Source organism: Panicum virgatum, chromosome 7N (assembly GCF_016808335.1).
Source record: "Panicum virgatum strain AP13 chromosome 7N, P.virgatum_v5, whole genome shotgun sequence".
Classification (NCBI taxonomy): Eukaryota; Viridiplantae; Streptophyta; class Magnoliopsida; order Poales; family Poaceae; genus Panicum; species Panicum virgatum.
This window is the reverse complement of record NC_053151.1, coordinates 29018227-29036880: the sequence shown is the minus strand read 5'-3', so window position 1 is coordinate 29036880 and position 18654 is coordinate 29018227. Positions and strand designations below refer to the sequence as shown.

The following is an 18654-nucleotide window of genomic DNA, read 5'->3' as shown; positions in this document are numbered from 1 at the left end:
GAAGGGGGCCAGTGGGCTGGTTAGGGAAGGTGTGCCAAGGGGTGGTAAAGAGGTAGAGGCAGCAACAAATACACTACGAGATAAGAGCACGGAGAAGAGAATGCTAGAGGAGCAGAAGCCGGAAGAAAGAGGGTCGATGTAATGGCCGCCATAGATTTTCTCAAATTAATCTAATTTAGAAAGAGGAGGGAAACGGGTGGAGCAAATTAGACTAGTCACATGTCCTAGGAAGTTAATAGATAAATAAAATAAAATGGTAAGGATATCTTAAAATGAAGAAGTTCCCACATCTAGTGTCAAATATTAAAACACGCGCACATTGAATGTCAAATTCAATGAGGCTTATGTATTGAGTGTCAATATTGAAATCTCTTCTCACAAACTCACATACTTGCGATACGTGTGAAACATCCGTGGACATTGATATCCAAGCATGAAGGATTGGAGGTAAGCATCAATACTATATTTTCACTATATAAATGCTTATGAACATTGGATTGGCAGATCTAGTTATCAATAATCTGGCTATATGTGTCTCGATGTTGACGAGTAGCCGGGTAACACTAAAACAAACAACGATACTAATGAAACACATGGCATCACATCTAGAGTTTGATATCTAGACACATATGTACAACCATGTTGATGAGGTATCCAAGATACTCACTCCGTTCTAAATTATAGGTCGTTTGATTTTTTTTTATATTAACTTTGATGCACTCTTCTTATATAAAAAATTTCATATTTTTTTGCTATGATTTAGTTTACCATATAATAAACTTTAAGAATGACTTGATTTTTCCCATATCTCATAAAATTTTTGAATAAGATAAGAAGATGAAACTTTGCTTAAAAAAAGTCAAACGGACTATAATTTTAAAAGGGTGGAGTATTGATCAGTTTCATTATTCGATCGATTAAGGAGAATTCAAGTCGAGATTATATAAATTCTGGCCATGGCGATTTGGCAAATATAGTTATGGTTTTATATAACTTCAGGTTTCAAAATATGTTACTCATTATAAGAGAAGTATTGTTTTCTATATCTTTGTGTGGAGAAATTCATAATTTAAACTGCCGTTTAACCTGTTTACACCTATATGGTGACCAGTTGGCTCTGTTTGAATGGACTTTTAGTTCATGAAAAAGATGATAAGTGTGTTCAAATGGTTGTTAACCTGTTTATTTGATAAACAATGGTGTTTGATTTGATTAGATAAACAGCAGGTGACTGATTGTTTAACATTATTTGAGTGAACGTTACATGGAGATGGCATTATTTCACAGCTATGCAAATAAAAAAAACGCTCGCCGCCGCTCCGCACGCTTGCCACGCCACGCACCGCAGGGCCGTCATCGCCGCCGCGCCACTCGCTGCTTGCCTGCCTCGACGCCCGAGCCCGCGAGCAGAGCTCACGTGCACGCCCCGCCCTCGGCGCCGACTGCCCCTGTGCACGCCCACGCGTGACACGAGCGGCACTGCTCGCCGCGCCCTCCGCCGTCAAGCCGCACAGCGCCACTGGCCCCGCTCGCCACCTGCCTGAGCGGTCGCATCATCCTGTGGACGTCTCTCCGCCCGCGCCGCCGCTTCACGACACCGCGGTGACGGCCAAGCGCCATTAAGGCCGGCCGTGAAGCTCGCCGAGCCGCCACCAACGCGGCCACCGCCCACCGCCTTACCTCGCCCTTAAATAGACCCCCCCACGTTCCGCCATCACCACGACCTCCACCGCCTTCCCTAGCCTCCTCCCCGAGCTCTCAGTGCCGCCACCACCGCCATAGCCGCCGAGCACACCGGCCATCGCGGAGCCGCCCCTCGTGCTGCCTCTGCCCAGGGTAAGAGGTGCATTAGGACCTCCTCGCCTCCCTCTCACTCTCCCTCCTCACCTTGGCCGCCGACAAGCCCCACCGCAGCGCCACCATGGCCGCCGCCGCCTGCTGCCGCCCGCCGCCATGAATCCCTGCCCTGCGGGCCTCGTTCCCCAAAATCGAGGGGGGGAATCGACCCCTTGAGCCTCTCTCTCTCACTCTTTTCCCCTCCTCCCGGCCGCCCCGAGGCCCAGACCGCCGGCGAGGGCCGCCACCGGCACGCCACCGCCCCTCCCCTGTTTCCCAGCAAGGGGAAAAGGGAGAAGATAGGCATTTTTGCCTTTAGGCCCCTGCTTTTCCCGTTATTTCTTAAAGAACCCTCTCACCTCTCAAGTCCTTTTACAAAAGAGACCCTTCCTATTTTTTTATTCGCAAATAAACCCTCCCACCATATATACTTAATTTTAAATAAACCCTACAACTTTTTAGTACATCCAAGATATTTCTAGAAATTATAATCAGGCCCTTCCACTCTCAGAACTAATTACAAATAGGTCCCTGGCCCCTTATTTAACCCCTAAACCTTTATAGAACCTATCATTTCATGCGCCAAACGACCTCGGATCGACCTAAAACTTTTCCACGCCTCTCATAACATAGTTTTAGCCATGCCACTAGGAAACTGCCCTAAAATATTAGTCCTATCTCCATATCTTAATTATTTCCGATTCGAGCTCAATGATAAAGCTTTTATTTCTTTTTTTTGATTATGTACTTGTTTGAATGCGTCGTAGATCACGATGTGAACGAAGGAGAGCCCGTCAACGAGCAGTACTGCGAGCCAGCGAACGAGGACCAGTTCCGTGACCCCGAACCCGAAGGATAGTGCTTCGATCAGGACCTCCCGGAAGGATTTGAAGACGGCAAGTTCAATCCCGCCCTTTGATGCATGTTTTGGTCCCAGTTTTTATAAACACCACCTATTGGCCTGTTTTACAAAATTGCATATGTTTTGCCTGCTAAAAACACGGTTGGATAGCCACCTCTTGATTTGTTATAACCATTCATTGACCACCTAGATTAATGTCTGAATGTATTTTGTTTGGACGTTAATCGCTGCTAGAACACTTAGGACCTTATAGACAATAAAACTTATTTTATAAAGAAAAGGTGTGTGGGGGGGAAGAGATAAAAGTGGAATTTTTGAAAGATAAGTTTAGACGGGATGGATGGCATTTCTGTGTGATTTGCCGATTGGTGTGCTTGTGCCTGTGTGGCAGAGCAAGGAAGGGAGATATCCATCTTGTCACAACTAAGGACCGAGTTGGTGTGTCATCTCACCTAACTCCACTATCGTGCAAACCACTCGACCGTTGAATGGGCAACGGCTTAGCATAAACCCCACTAGTTAGTCTGATAGCCATCAGGAGAGCTAAGAGCAACGGGTGATCAAGGAGAAGGGATTAGCTCTGTGTGACTTATACCCCGGTTAAAACCTCTGTGATAGGTCAATGACCCCTTGGTGCATCCCGTGATGGCTAGTCAGGTCTAGCTAAGGAGGGTAATGGCTTTGTTGGGATCTGTACCGACACTAAGGTGATCGAGTTGCGGTACCCCGCTTGTGGGTAAAGTTGCACACCTCTGCAGAGTTAAGAATCTATTCGAATAGCCGTGCCCACGGTACTGGGCGAGTTACGGTGTGGTCACATAACTAGTGTTTACTTTGGGATGGGTTGGCGTGAGTTGTTTTGGAAATATGTCCGGCAGTTGTGACGTGTGCTACGGCGGATGAGGAGTCTGGTAGCAGCTTAAAACTTGGATCTTGTGTGGATCAACCCCTCGTGTTACTCGGTACAAGAAAACTGGTTTTGGAAAATGCTTTCTTTCAAATGAACCCCTGCATAAAATATTGCTTTCCGCAAATCAAACCCTAGCCTTATCCTTGATTTACCATGTGCATTATATTCTGTTTATACCCCCTCCGTGGGTGTGGTTGGACCTGCTGAGTACGTTTGTACTCACCCCATTCTTAATTTTTATAGAGGAAGACCCAGACTTCGTTTCAGAGGACGTTGAGTAGGGTACCATCCTGCACCCAGCCTTGCCTGTGGATTAGGGTCACCCGCAGGAGATACCGCATGGTGCAAGACTCTGATGACCCTCTTTTTATAATTAATATCATTGTGTGGGTGTGGGTTGTAATCCTCGCGATAGTGGCGCTTCTCTGCCCATTACCGCGTAAAGTCGTACGGTGATGAACCATCTGATGTAATAAATGTGTCATCAGTCTTCTGGGACTGATGTTTGTATCACATTTAAGTCTTCTCTTATGAGGGGACGCCTCATTGGCGAGCGCGGCCGCCGCGGTCTTGGCCTCGGCGGCCTTGGCGCGCACGGCGGCCATCGCCAGCCGCAGCACGCCCGCGCCGTCCTGGCACTTCCCGCCGGGCAGCTGTGGCTGCGGCATCTTCGAGATCACTTACGTGCACAGGTCCGAGTTGTCCGTCTTCAGGCACAGGCTCCTGATGATGTCCTCGTCCGGGACGATGGGGATCGGCTTCGGCGGCGCCGGCTTGGGCTTCGGCTTGGCCTTCGGCGGCGCGTGCTTGGCCGCCGGCGCCCCCGGCTTGCTGTGGCCCCCGGGCTTGCGCGGAACCCAGACGGCGCTGGCCGGTGGCGCCACCACGGCGGCGAGGAGGAGGGCGAGGAGCTATGGCGGCGGCGGCGTCATTGCGTGCATGGCGAAGGGGGGAGAAATGGAGGCTAGAGCTGGTTTAGGGTGGGAGTAAATAGGCGGAGACGTGGTCAATTAATAATTGATTTATTTTAATTCTGATTAGTATATTCGATAATGATATATTTGAATGGGAGGGAAAGGAGGGGATTGGCTGGCTGCGTTTTCCCGGGAGAAGTGGGGGGAACGGGGACCGCTGGTGAAAATCGGTGGCTGAAAAAATGGCAAATGATGGACGGTGACCGAGCGATGCTAAGTTTGACCGTTTCGGGGAGTTCCAAAATTTTGTGTAAATTTTAGAGGATTGCAAAGCAGGAAAAATGAAACAGCGAAATGAATCGCGTTGGACTATGATTTTTCTTTTGTATCTGATATTTGGATAGAATATTAAATAGTGTATTTGAATGAATGAGTTGATTTGGCATTCTTGAAGAGTGATAGAGGAAATCGGGTTGGTCCATTAAGCTTAAAAGTTTTCAATGCAGACTTTATAGGACATCAGAAACAAGGCGGGTGTTTGGAGTCCTAGAGCACAACAAAGTGAAAAGCTTGATGCATTGATTTGGGTGTTCGTTAAAAAAAAAAGTGACTCACTCCTGAGAGTGCACTCTATCTGTTTTAATACACTCATATTGTCTATATATGTGCTTCCTTATCTATGAAGAAATATTTATGAAGAAATGTTTATTAGGCACACTCCAACCACACATGCATAAACGTAAGACGCGTGTGGTTACTCTACCACCGGTTTTCTACAGTATGGACAAAATGTTCGTCTAAATTGCCATTTAGCATATTTAATGGCTGCTTGGCTATGTTACAATGGACTTTTAGTCTGTGTATTAGACAGCGTTTAGCAAGTTTAAATGATTCTTTGACCTATTTGATTAGCTAAACGATGAGTGATAGACGGTTTCAACATTTCACGGAGATGGCAAATCACATAAAGCATTCAGATTTTGTTGAAGGGATTCCTACAGGAATTGCAGGATACAATCAATCGTGGAACTGCTCGTACCACAGAACCCTTTGCGTTTTGACAACTCCAGGAAAACTTCAGTCCTACTTGTCTTGAAAGGACGGTCGGACACTAGAAAGCAACAATTCAGCCAGCAGCAGAAAGCTTTCCCTTGGAGCAGCTCAAACTGTGGGTATGAGCCAGCAGCCACATGCTAAGGCCCTGTTTGGAACGCAGGAATTTTACAGGAATTGTGCAGGAATTTCACAGGAAACAGTTCGATTTCACAGGAAAAACGCAGGAATAGGAAAAATTTTCCCCCAATCCAAACGGGGCCTGAAACTTTCACAAAACTGATGAAACACTGCCACACAAACAAAGTGCTTGGCTTGTTTTTCTAGTTGTGCTATCATTGTAACTGAAAGTACTCATTTCGAAGTACCAGCGCCTTGAGAGCTTCTAAAAGAATGTTTGCAACAAGCTCGTAAAAAGACTGTTTATAACAGGAAACAATACTAACGTGGTAATCAACTACACCACGGCACCATTATGACCGTAATTAACTCAGTTACAGAAACAATCAGTGTTTACATTAACCACTCCGGTAACAAGGAACCATGATGACAAAAGAAAGAAGACACTGCATTCGCGTGCAACATTCAGTTACTTATTTATCAACATCATAGAGGGGGAAGTAGAAGGGGTTAAAATTTTATTGATTTAGCGCTAAAGTTGACTGTTAATGTTGTTCTACATCATCTGGAACACACAACGATTAGACAGATCATTTATGTACTGTACAGGTGCTAAGATGAATAAAAGTATACAAATTGAATAATGCGCAAGGCTGAGACTAGAGGGGAGCAAATGCTCGTGGCCTAAGGCTGACCTCACCAGTACGTTCAAATGGCCGTGCTCCTCCATCAACTGGCTGGCTCGAACCAGAGGGATGCCCAGAGAATGGAGTGTGCAGTAGTGTCCTTCTTGGGTACTCCATGTCCTTCTTGGGCACAAACCCAGCTTTCTTCAGAATCCTGCAAGTGCAGCGCTGTAGCTCTGTCTCTTGCGTAGGTGTGCTCTCTCTCTTTTGTCTGCCTCAGGTAGAATCATAAGCTGGGTTTGTGCTGAAGTATTTATAGGCTCCATAAAGACTGCAATAATATGGTTACTGAATTCTTTTATTTGGTACGATACGCTACGCTACCTCTTTCACCCTTGCCCCTTTCATCTCTGCCAGCCAATTGAGACAAAAAGCATTTGGTAAAGGTGGGAAGGCAATTGGAAGCTTCTTTGCTTGTGGCAAGTGGGCTGCATCTCAGTGGGTTTCTCTGGGAATCAGAGGGCCACACGCAGCACCATCTCTTGTCTGCCTGATAATTCTGTATAAGAAATACATATGCAAAAGCGCGGATATAAGAGTTGCATAATAAAACAGAACTCGCATTTGTCTGGTTCAAGGAAAGATATAAGAATTGCATAAAATGGAACTCGCATTTGTCTGGTTCAAGGAAAGATGCATGGCGACTTGAATAAGATAAATATATATATACTAACCACTATCTGTAGCTGTATCTGTTTCATCCTCTTCAAACTAGCTCTAAGGTTATGCTAGTTGGCTGTAAAATATTGTAGGCTTCTAGCCAGCTATAGGGTCATCATGCGTGGCTGCGAAAATTATGGCTGTAATCAGCTATTTGACCTCTATTAGTGGATTCATGACTTCACAGGAACTAAGTAAGGAATGCCACAAACTCAGTGCAATTCTTCATTTTATATAAAGACGACTCCTAACTGCAGGAAAAGAACATGCTGGATGAGCTAATCATTTCAATTATCTCGACTCATGTGTAAACTACACTATTTAGGCATTAACAGATCCAAGGAGAAAACATGACAACTTAGGATAAAATACACAGCCAACAGTGACATAATTTAACATTTATCTACAAGAAAGATAAGGACAGCACCTAATACTAAAAAATATGGAAAAGGAATCATCTAAGCTTAAATGCAAAGGAAATGGAGCAGCTAAATTCCTTGCGCACTCACAAATTATATGTTTATTCCTAGTTGCTCTGTTTTGATCCCCACCACTTAGTGTGAACCATAGCAATCTTGCAATTTGGAGGATGATTTGTCAGCTTAGAACTGCATGGGCCATCAACAGCAATCCTACTGGGTAAAGCACCCCTTGAATGAGTGGTTAGTCGACAAAAAGCAACTTAGGCACACAAAAAATAAGTTACACATGTTATCTATGAAGCATTATATAAACTATGAGTGTTGCTTCCTCCACAAAGCTGTATGTTTCTTTCATATGGTGCCAACATCCACAAGCTTAGCTGGTAGCCAAGTTAACTATGTGCTGACACCTCGCTGATCAGTGTAGTATAGAAAGGACTGATTAAGTATTATGGTTAACATAAACGGGGCACTCCATTAAAATAATTTGAAGAAAGTACCTTCTTCTAAATATGGATTTGTTGATAATGAGAAGTAGCATGATTTTTGCAGCATACAAATTAGACATGTGGACTCTCTGTTTTTCTTTTGTGCTTCATTTTATTTGTATCATCACCCCTTTTTTAATATTAATATATAACCAGTAGGGGAAACCCTCCTGTTTCATTAAAAAAAGGGAAAAGTCCAATTTTCACCCTCGATCTATCGCAAAAATCTGATTTTCAACCTTCAACTACGAAATTGGACAACATAGGCCATCCAACTGTCAAAACCGGGCAAATTTGGCCCATGGGGTGGTTTTGTATTTTCTAAAAAATTAAATAAATCTAATTAGATTTAAAAAATCAAAACTAATCCACTTTAAATCAGAAAAATATGGAACTAGTACCAATTTTTTTCTAAAAATAAAACCTATCTATTATTGCTCCATTTGAATCTTAGTTGTTAAAAATAATAGGCATAACTGTAAGTAGCCAAATATTATGAACATAAAAATATTAAATCTGAATAGCTCACAAGTCATGTGACAATAGATAGGTTACATTTTTAGAAAACTTTTAATACCCATTTCATTTTTTTTACTTAAAATGAATTACTTATAAATTTTTTAGTGTAAAATTAAATATTTTTTACTCCACATAAGCTGGGTATGTTGGCGCTGCTAGCTGTTGCTCCCAGATCCTATGGATGAAACAAATCTTGCAGGATTATGGACTGAGTTATGATAGGGTTCCCATTTTTATAGACAACATGTCCGCTATTAGCATTGCAAAGAACCCTGTCCTACACTCTAGAATCAAACACATAGATATCCGGTTCCACTTCCTACAAGATAACCATGAGAGAGGCCACATAGACTTGATCCATGTCCCTTCAGAGAGGCAAACCGCAGATATCCTAACCAAATCTCTTGAGCAGGACACCTTTGCTCGCTTGCGAGGGGAGCTTGGGGTTTGTTACCCCTTTTGATCGCTGACTTTTCTTTGGTTAGCTTTATAGGGTTTATTTGTTCTTCTCTTAGTTTTCTAGGCTTGGTAGTTGCATTGTGCATATGCATTGTACATTTCTACATTTTGCATTGCCTCACTTGCGCTAGCATTCTTGTATACATTGTTATGATCTCCTAGTGCTTGCTAGTGTGAGTTTATAAACGTGATCATGAATAGCTTGCTCCACTATGTATATGACATCATCTTAGTTAAGCTATTTTGATTTGAAATTTTGAAAACATAGTCACCCTGTCTTGGCTACTAGCATGTTAGGGCGTGTTGATATGCTTTGCTATCTCATTCATGCTAGTGTAGCCTTTCGTTCAGCAATTCATACTTGATATGATCTAAAATTGATAAAATTGCTTGAATTGTGCTTGAAATGGAATGGAAAGATCCATGTGGGATTGCTTATCGCACTGATCGAGCTTTCGGGACGGCTCACTTTGCACTTGTGAGAATCCGGGCAAGGCTGTGCATGGCTGAAACGAGTGTCTTAAGCTTCTGATTGCCTTTGGCATAGGCTTGGCCTCGTTGCTAAGTAAAGCATGATAAGTTTTCAACCCCTAGCATTAAAAATTGATTGATATAATTTGATTGCAAAATGAATGTTTACAACATGCTTTGGATGTTTTTGGCTCACCTGTATGAGTTTGATTAGCACTGTTTATCATTGCCTACTTGCTAGTGCTAGATCAAGGGTGATGCTTTTATTTCTCCTAAACTGAACTTGCCTAGCTCTAGACTGATTTGATATACCCTGTTGAGCTAGATGCAGGTCTTGTTTATGGATACACACGTGCTTGTGACTAGTTGTTGCTCATATCCTTGTATTCCTAAATGCTTTCACTTACACCTCCTGCATTGCATTCATTGCATAGCATATGTTCAGGGGGAGTCTCAGTTTCAAGGGGAGCTTTAGGTCTAAGCCTTGATGTGTGCATGCGCCAACAAGGGGGAGAAGTTAGTGATCGAACAAGAGGGAAATTGTTTGATTTTTCCAAAAACTTGTTGTGCACAGGGCTTTGAGAGTGCATACATGTGGTGAGAGTTGCATTGGTAAGGTGGAAATGCATGGAGTTTCTGCTTTGTTTAGCTCCTGCTTTTCCTTTCGCTTCTGGCATGACTGTGTCGAGCCATGTCTCTGTCTTTGAGGAGTCATGCCTGTGTTTGATCGATTGCGTCGAGCCGTTGCCCTTGTCTGAGGGAATCGATCTTGGCTTGGTTAAGTTACTTGTTCTTGCTTCTTTCGAGCTTTTGTCACTTGTTCAAGTTCTCTCTTGCTTCCTTGTTCTTCTCTGTTTTTGTTTCTCTCTTGGTTCGATTGTGGTGTGTTGACAATGCACTCATCAAGGGGGAGATTGAGGAATGTGGAGTACTCTATCCTGCTTGTGATGAGTGAATTGTCAACCGTGCAGTGTGTTCGTGCGCTTGGTCTTTGGTTGCAGGTACACGGGCGTCAAGTGTCGACGGAGAGCTGCGTGGAGGTGCTGTGGCCGATGGACCGTGCGGTGGACGCCGGTGAAGGGCAGCCGGGACCGGAGCTCGTGCTGGGCGGCAGCTGTGGCATCCACTCCTGGATCGAGGGCACAAGCGGCGACGGAAGGCGGGTTTCTTGGTTTGCGCCACAAAACCAAGGAGGCGGACGGCGGTTGAAGACGCCAAGTCGTGGAGGCACGAGCGTCGGTCTCGGGACTGACAGAGGCGACGGGCGTCGACGGCGTCTAGGGCCTCGCTGCGGGTGAGGAGGTGACGGGCGGCGGGCGGCGTCTAGGGCCGTCAGAAGGCCGAGGCAGGAACGGCGTCTAGGGCCACGGCGTGGAGGCGGGAATCTTCCCGCGCGTGGAGTTTTGGCGGTTTTCTCAAAACCGGCCACCTACCCGGGTTTCGCGGACCCCCCCCCCAAAACTGCGAACCGGATCTTCATCGACATGGCGGCATCGCGGAGAAGGCTTCAAGTCGAAGAAAGAACCTCAGCCGTCGGATGAGTCCAATGTATCTTTTCCGGTTTTGCCCCTACGGGCTTTCTAGTGTCTAGTTAAGTCTAGGGTTATTTTAGTCTTTAGTCTAGAGATTTAGTGGGGTTAAAAGAGAGAGGAGGGCAGCCAACTCACCCGCCCCTGGAGCTAAGGAACCAGGCGCCACTCTCATCTCCTCCAGGCGCCCCCTCTGTCCCTCTCTCTGTTCTCTCCCTCTCTTCTCTAGGAGTAGAAGTTGAACCATGGGATTTTGAGTTTTTGTACTGAGATTGATCGGGAAAGGAGGCCATTCCCTCCTTGTGCCCTCCGGGGTGTTGAATTCACTTCGATTTTGTTCATCTTGAGCCTCGTTTGTTTGAAATTCGATTTTCCTTTGTCGATTCATGAGCACGAGTTGATGGCTTGGTTCTTGATGATTTCGTGACTCTTTGAAGTGACTCTAATACATCTAGCCTAGTGCTACATCCCCTGGAATCACGAGTCCACTCGAAGTTCTTGGTTCTAGAGAAAACCCCCGTTCTTGCTCAAAATTCTTCGATTCCTCCCAAACTGTGGAGTGATTCATCGATTCTTTCCATGGACATGTTCACAAGTCCTTTGTGATCATGGCTGCAAAATTTGAGCTCCTTTGGACTTGATTTGATCTTCCAATCATCGAAGATTCCAAAGGTCGCGGGCTGAAAAGGGTTTCTGGACTCTGTTCTTCCTAGCACCAGATGAACCGACGCTTTGAAGTTGTCCGCATCGGATCAACCGGTGTGTAGGATCTTGGTACTTTAGGGTTTTGGACGTTCGGCTTGGTTGCACCGATGAAAGCATCGGTTCAACCGGTGAAGCCTGAATATCTGTCTCTGCGTGCTATTTTTGCCTTTGCACCGGTGTATTGAAGTTTGTCTACGTCGGTTTAACCGGTGCTCAGCACTTTTCGCCTTGTGATCTCTCTGGTCAATTGCACCGACGCTAGGGTTTTGTTGGCATCGGTTTAACCGGTGTTCACTACGTCGTTTTGCAGTCCCTCTGGACAACTGCACCGACGATTGGGCTTGATTTTGTCGGATCATCCGGTGCTCTATCACCGGTTCAACCGACGCCCTTCGAAGCCTCTGCATCGGTTCAACCGGTGCTCTCTTTGACTGCTGCCGGCTCTGCTCGTGGGTTGAACCGACGCCATTCAAACTCAAGCGTCGGATCAACCGGTGAGTTATACCATGTTGTTTTGTGCTGCTCTTCGTGGTTGCTTCCGCGGTCGCTCTTGCTTGTTCCTAGGGCTGCTTTGTGTTAGTGTAGCTCCTCTATAGCTACTCTACACTTCACCTAGGACTCAAGGGTTGGGTGTAAACTTGGGATCATAGGCCGAGTTTTCAATTGCGAGAATTTTTTATCGGCTCACATTCACTCCCCCTCTGGTCGCCTTTTCGGTCTCTCAATTAATCCCCACAAAAAATAGCTTCTTGGTTGATATAATATCAGTGCAAGGTAATTCTCATTCCTTAGTCATGTTTTCCCGCACATAAAATGAAAGTGTACCAAACTTAATAAAATAATGATCTTTTAGATTATTACTAGATGAAATAATTGAATTTGTATGGGCTCGATGAAAAACTGGCAGAAATGTTTTGATGAACTATGGGCTCGTCATCCTCTCCCTCTTTAAGCAAAGCCGTCCTCGGCTTTGATGCAATTTTGGAAACTTCTTTGATCAATTGATGAACCCCACCAATTATAGGCTTGTTTGGCATGGAATCAACAGTAATATCCTCAATCACATTCACGTCAGCAACAGATAGAGCTACATGATTTTTCTGAGTTCTCAATGAGCTACCGATTGAAATTTTATTAGAATCCACGAGCGGAAAATTAATGATCACACCCATGGTCAACAATTGATTGCTTACCGAGGGCATCAAAAGAATGCACCGCAACACACTGCTTTTGTGTTGAATAAAAATCGGCACTCCCATGTATAACTGGCCGCTCATGCACTTCGGCCTTCAGCTTTAGCAACAACTAAACTAGAAGGACAGTCAAAAGAGGACTATCCAAGTTGCTACTGGTTTAACCTCACCTAGATAGGTAATCCACATGCTTGGGAATTGGCTTCAAATTTTAATGCACAAGAGGTCTTTACTATTCTAACAGAGGCAGCGGCTCTGTGTTGGGCAATATGCTGTTGTCGAAATGATATTATCTTTGATACGTTAAACATTCATCATTTATGCAGATTATTTTCAAGGGGACCTATTGGCTGCGTTTTTTGTCAATGTTGCAGTATAAGGAGAGGACAAATGATCTATTCATGAAGGTTAGTATTTCTTTGGAGATAGTAGCCTTAGAACTGTTTGCGAGTCATGGATGGAAGCATAATAATAGACTTTGCCGGCTTAATTTTGCTTTTTGATTCTCCAGCTAATCCAGCTATTGAAGCTGAAAAAATGTAATAATTGAAGGCTGTGTACACTAAACCGTAGAGACCGGAAAATTCCATTATCGAAAAAAAGCTTCAGCAACAACTGAGACATTTGTTCCTTCAGTTTCAACTATTAATTGGCTCGGTGGCTAGAGAATTTGGGCCACAAGCAACAGCTACTTTCTCTTGGACTCAAGTGGAGGAGCAAATCGGCGACGGAGCACAACCTTGATATCTTCCCAAGTCTGGCAACGGTCATATCTTTCCACGTCAAGCCACCATGTCAAAGCATCTTTATCAAATACGTGTTCTGCGTAATATATCCTAGTGGCTGATTTGGATCGACGACCCCAGCACAGGTTCCGTGATCTCCCTCTCGCACTGCAACGGCCGCGGGGGCCGGGGGCGCCGCCGCCGCCGTTTCCGCACGGGACAGGGATGTTACCGTGGCCAGCACCTCGGTGCAGACCGTGTCCTTCATCAGCTGCTCATGCCTTAATTGGTTTCGATTCGCTGCTTGTTGCTTCTTCATTTTTTTCCCCTTCATTGACAGTTGCCACCCTTCCGTAGTTCTATTGCCTGTTTCATTTGGGGTACGTCGCGAATCCGCTAGAGCGGCGTCTCTAGGACTTGGAGAAAAATGGTATTTGATGCCTCTCAGAAGTTGGCTTCGCTGAAATAATGACTTCTCTAAAGATAGCTTCACTGGAAAGTTTTCGATCTACAAGTATGCACTACAAGTTTTGGTCCCCAAATATGCACTACAAGTTTTACATCTATTCGAACAAATGAATTTTTAAATTTTCAATCAGCCTCGGATAAAGAAATATCCTATATATAATAGTTGTAGATTTTTATGGGATCTAAAACTTTGTAGTTAATAATTTTTTTGCAGTCGTCTAGGTCACTTAATAGGAATTAGGCGGTATTATAAGGTAATCTTAAAAAAGTAGAATCTCATATCAAATCGCATATATGATTTGAATCTTTGTACTACATGCACGTATATTTTGGTCTAAAAATTGAAAAAAATCTCAAATTTTTTTGTTACCGTTTTTTCTAGCCTGGGAAAAAAACACTCATTCAGGAAAACTATATACACATGTGGGCTAAGTTACTGCTAACATGTGTAAATTGATTTACAAAAGCGGAAGTTGATATTGCTCGTCTGTGTTGCCTATTTGGGTGCATGTGAAAATGATTTGCGTGGTAGTGTGAGACCATGATCATGGGTAGCAAGCAAGTCGTAAACAGGACGAACGATATTGGTCCTTTGCCGGAATTGGACGCGATATTGTGTACTCCCTCTAAGTGGATTAAGGAAGTCATTTCAGATATCGTCATGGTCTCAAAAAAATATCTTTGACTGCTACCTTTTGCTATAAAAAATTATAAAAATATAGTCAATATATACTTCTACGAAACTACATTTCAAGATGAATTTACATGCATGCTTTCATATTTTCAAACCCAATCCAAAAAAATTATTTATAGTTAAAATTTAAAATATGTGATTTAATACAAACTGAAAACAACTTTCTTTAACAACACATAGAGAGTATCTTGTGTGCTCTAATTGTCAGCCCCACACCGCGACCGAGTTTCCCCTAAAAACTATACCCCACATGTATTGAGCGTAGGTCGACACAAGCCTTGCATTGCTGTTTGCCGAATGGATACCCATTGCCTGCCTCACGCTGCTTCCAGTGACAGGCCATGTGTTATAAACTGGGGATTTGCAGGGCAAGGGAGTTTTGTCCTTGCCCAGGAAGGTTCCTCGATGCTTCCTTCCCGAATTCACTCTCGTGTGGCGTAGTCGCCACTTGCTTCACTCTATGCTCCAGATGGGTGGGTTAACGATAACGGCTAGGTGCAGGCCGAATGAGATCTTCCGGCGATAGCTGCAAGCAGCCTTGGCGTGGGAGGCATGTCTACCTGAACAAGACCTTCAAGCATCTGGACCACCTTGCCCATCGCCGGCCGGTCAGCTTCGTTGTCCTGAATGCACCAGCAGGCGACCTTGCACGCCCTCTCCACCTCCTCGACGACGGCGTCGCCGCCCAGCCTGCGATCCACGAGGCTCATCACATCCCCCTCGACAAGCTTCCGCGCGACCAGGACAGGGAAGTAGACAACCTCGTCATCATCCTCGCCGCCGCCACCGCAGCCGCACTCTTCCTCCGAGTTCATCCTCCCGGACACGATCTCCAGCAGCACCATCCCGTAGGCGTACACGTCGACCTTGGGCGTGACGGGCATCCCGCTGATCCACTCCGGCGCGAGGTACCCGACGGTTCCCCTGGCCGTGGTCAGCACCCGGCTCAAGTCCCTCGCCATGAGCTTCGCCATCCCGAAGTCCGCGATCTTGGGGCAGAACGATCCGTCGAGGAGGATGTTCTGCGGCTTGACGTCGCAGTGGATGACGCAGTCCCGGCAGCTCTCGTGCAGGTACGCCAGGCCCCGGGCGACGCCGAGCGCCACCCGGTACCTTGTGCCCCAGCTCAAGGCGGCGGCGGCGTCGCTGCTCCGGAAGAGGTGGGCGTCGAGGGAGAGATTGGGCATGTGCTCGTAGACGAGCAGCCTCCTGTCGCGCTCGCAGCAGAAGCCGACCATCTTCACCAGGTTGGTGTGCTGGAGGATGCCGATGGAGCCCACCTCGGCCCTGAACTGCTTCTCCGCCTGGTACGAGCCGTAGAGCCTCTTGACGGCGATGATCGTGGACGTGTTCAACGACCCCTTGAACACGGAACCGAATCCGCCGGCCCCGATCTTGTCTGAAAAATCTCCGGTCGCTCGCTGCAGATCTCTGTACCTGAACGCGATCAGCCCACCGTCGCAATGTGAACGATGCCTTCTGTTCCTCCTGGCCATCACCATCAGCAGCAGGACGAGCACCGAGACACCCAGAGCTACGATGCCTATTGCAATGGCGCCTCCAATGACCATCCCTCTGAGCTTCTTCCTCGTCTGAAACTCCTTGGCAGCGAGACGAAGGTGAAGAACTTCGCCGCTACCAGCGGCGGCATCAGCAGGCTGCATGTGTCTCACATTGATCAGCCCACCGTGCCACACGGAGCAACCACCGGTACCGAAGGAGTATGCGGAGCAAGAGCAGGTGCTCAGGCAAGCCTGCTCGCATTCGGCTGCGCTTGTCACTGCAGGTCCTCCTACGCTGCGTGGATCGTACGGCAACCTCACGGCTGCCACGGCGTAGAACCTGTCCGCCGGCCCGGCGGCGCTGCCGTTGCCGCCGCCGCCGCCGCAATCCAACGGGACGTCCCTCTTGCATCCGGCGGTTCTGTCGCCCAGCTCCCAGTCACCGGGCGCCGCCATGGAGAATCCCCTGAGGCAGCTGCACGGCGACGGCGAGGCCGCGTTGTCGTCGCAGACCGCGAACGGCCCGCAGGCGGCGTGCACGTCGCACCGGAGCTCCGGGTGCCTGAAGATCGTGATCCACTCCTGCGTGCTCTCCTGCCAGAGGAGGACCTTCCTCTGCCCGGACACGTCCAGGAAGCTGTACACGTCGTCGGTCCCGTTGCGCAGGTGGTACGCGAAGGACACCTCCCGGCCGTCGTCGACGAAGGTGAAGTCGAACAGGTGGCGCGCCGCCATCACCGGCACCGAGCTGAAGTACTGGTACTGCCCGTTCCAGTCGCCGCTGGACCAGTACGGCACGGACGAGTTCCACAGCATCTGGATGACGCCGGCAAGGCCCAGCTCCATGGAGTAGACGCCGGGGGACTGGTCCAGCAGGTTCCTCCGCGACACGAGGCGGCGCGCCCGGCCGGTGACCTTGTCCAGCCCGATCGTCGCGTCGGGGAGGAGGGTGTCCGCCGGGTGGTCGAAGCTCTGCCACAGCGCGTCGGTGGCCGAGCCGCGCAGGACGAGATTCCCGGTGTTCAGGAGCACGAGCGCTGAGGCGTTGGCCGCCGCCGTCACGTTGGCGCCGCTGGACCAGACGGTGGCGTTGGTGGCCCTGTTGAGCAGGACGAGGTTGCCGTCTCCGGAGAACGTGAGCTCGGATGAGCTTGGGTCCGCCAATGGCTCCTCCCTGTTTGCCACCCACACCGGAGTGAGCATGGGAATCTTGTTGAACCATATGCCCAGATGCCAGCGGTTGGTGTTGCGAGAGGACTCACTGCCGGCGCCGGCAAGCTGGAAGAAGCCGAGCGCGAACTTGCCGTTGCGGGAGACGAGCTTGTCGCCGGCGGCGAGGGACTGGCCGGGGATGAGTGCCTCCGTGATGATGGCGGCAGAGCTTGCGGGAGTGTGGTGTCTGGAGAGATGTAGTGCCACTACCAGCAAGAAGAGGAGACGCATGGCGATTGTTGGCAGGCAGAGTATAGCTTGCTGCTAGGAGGAAGAGAGTTGAGCCAGCGCAATGGCGTGGCTGCTGGCTGCTGGCTGCTGCGCAACCCGCAAATGGGCGAAATGGTTTCAATTCATCATCGCCTCCCTCTCGTTCTTGCAGTCTCGCTGGTCACGGGATGCTGAGGTAGCATGGCAGCTGTGTTAGGTATACTCTCCTGTTGGCGACGTTTCCCACTTGGAGTCTTGGACAACAAATTATTAGGCATAACAAGAGGGACTGAGGGGGTGTTTAGTTTGTGAAAAAGTTTGAATTTTGGTACTGAAGTATATTTCGTTGTTATTTAATATTTAATGTTCAATTATGAACTAATTAGATTTAAAAAGATTTATCTCGTCCTAATCAGTTAAATTGTATAATTAGTTATTTTTTCAACTGCATTTAATGCTTCATATATGTGTCCGAAGATTCGATGTAATGGGTACTGTGCAAACTTTTTTGCAAACTAAACACCCCCTGAATGCACGTAGAAAGCCTCCGTCGGAGATTTTGAGTTTTCCAAGATCAAAATATTCCAAGGGTTATTGCGTTCCGGCTCTCATTCCAAACTGTAATTGTGATTTTACCCTCATTTTTATCCGCTTTGTAATTTTATCCCTTCATTTTTAAATTGAAGACTGGGTTCGATGATGCTGATTAGATTAAATAATGGAATACTTTGATTTAGAGTAAACTTTAAAATTCCTTGTATCTGTGGCGCTCTGATTCCCGATTTCAACCTTTCAGCCACCAGTATGCGCATATGCCTATGAGATCGAACATCTCGATTTTTTAACCACCAATATACACTGACTTTTTTATACTATGTAATTATGTATTTATTTTGTTTATAAAAACATGATGTCACTAAAACTATTTGCCAAATTGCCATGCTTTCCTTGAAACGATTAAAACAAGAAAGTGAAACGAGTCAAAGTGCCATATTCGGAAGCGCGTGACAGAATTG

The 18654-nt window shown here is 46.7% G+C and overlaps 1 protein-coding gene across 2 annotated transcripts; it reads right to left on the bottom strand.

The window, feature by feature from the left end:
* Positions 1-14739: 14739 nt before the first annotated feature.
* On the bottom strand, positions 14740-17869 carry LOC120681899 (G-type lectin S-receptor-like serine/threonine-protein kinase At2g19130). Of its 2 annotated transcripts, XM_039963557.1 has the most exons (2): positions 17479-17612; positions 14740-17390 (listed from the first exon to the last, which is right to left on the bottom strand). In XM_039963557.1, the coding sequence occupies exon 2, from the start codon at positions 17060-17062 to the stop codon at positions 15206-15208; it is 1857 nt and encodes a 618-aa protein (XP_039819491.1). In that variant the 5' UTR covers positions 17063-17390; positions 17479-17612; the 3' UTR covers positions 14740-15205. The 2 variants fall into 2 exon arrangements, with proteins under 2 accessions (XP_039819491.1, XP_039819490.1); XM_039963556.1 differs by having other exon boundaries at positions 14741-17869.
* Positions 17870-18654: the final 785 nt, after the last annotated feature.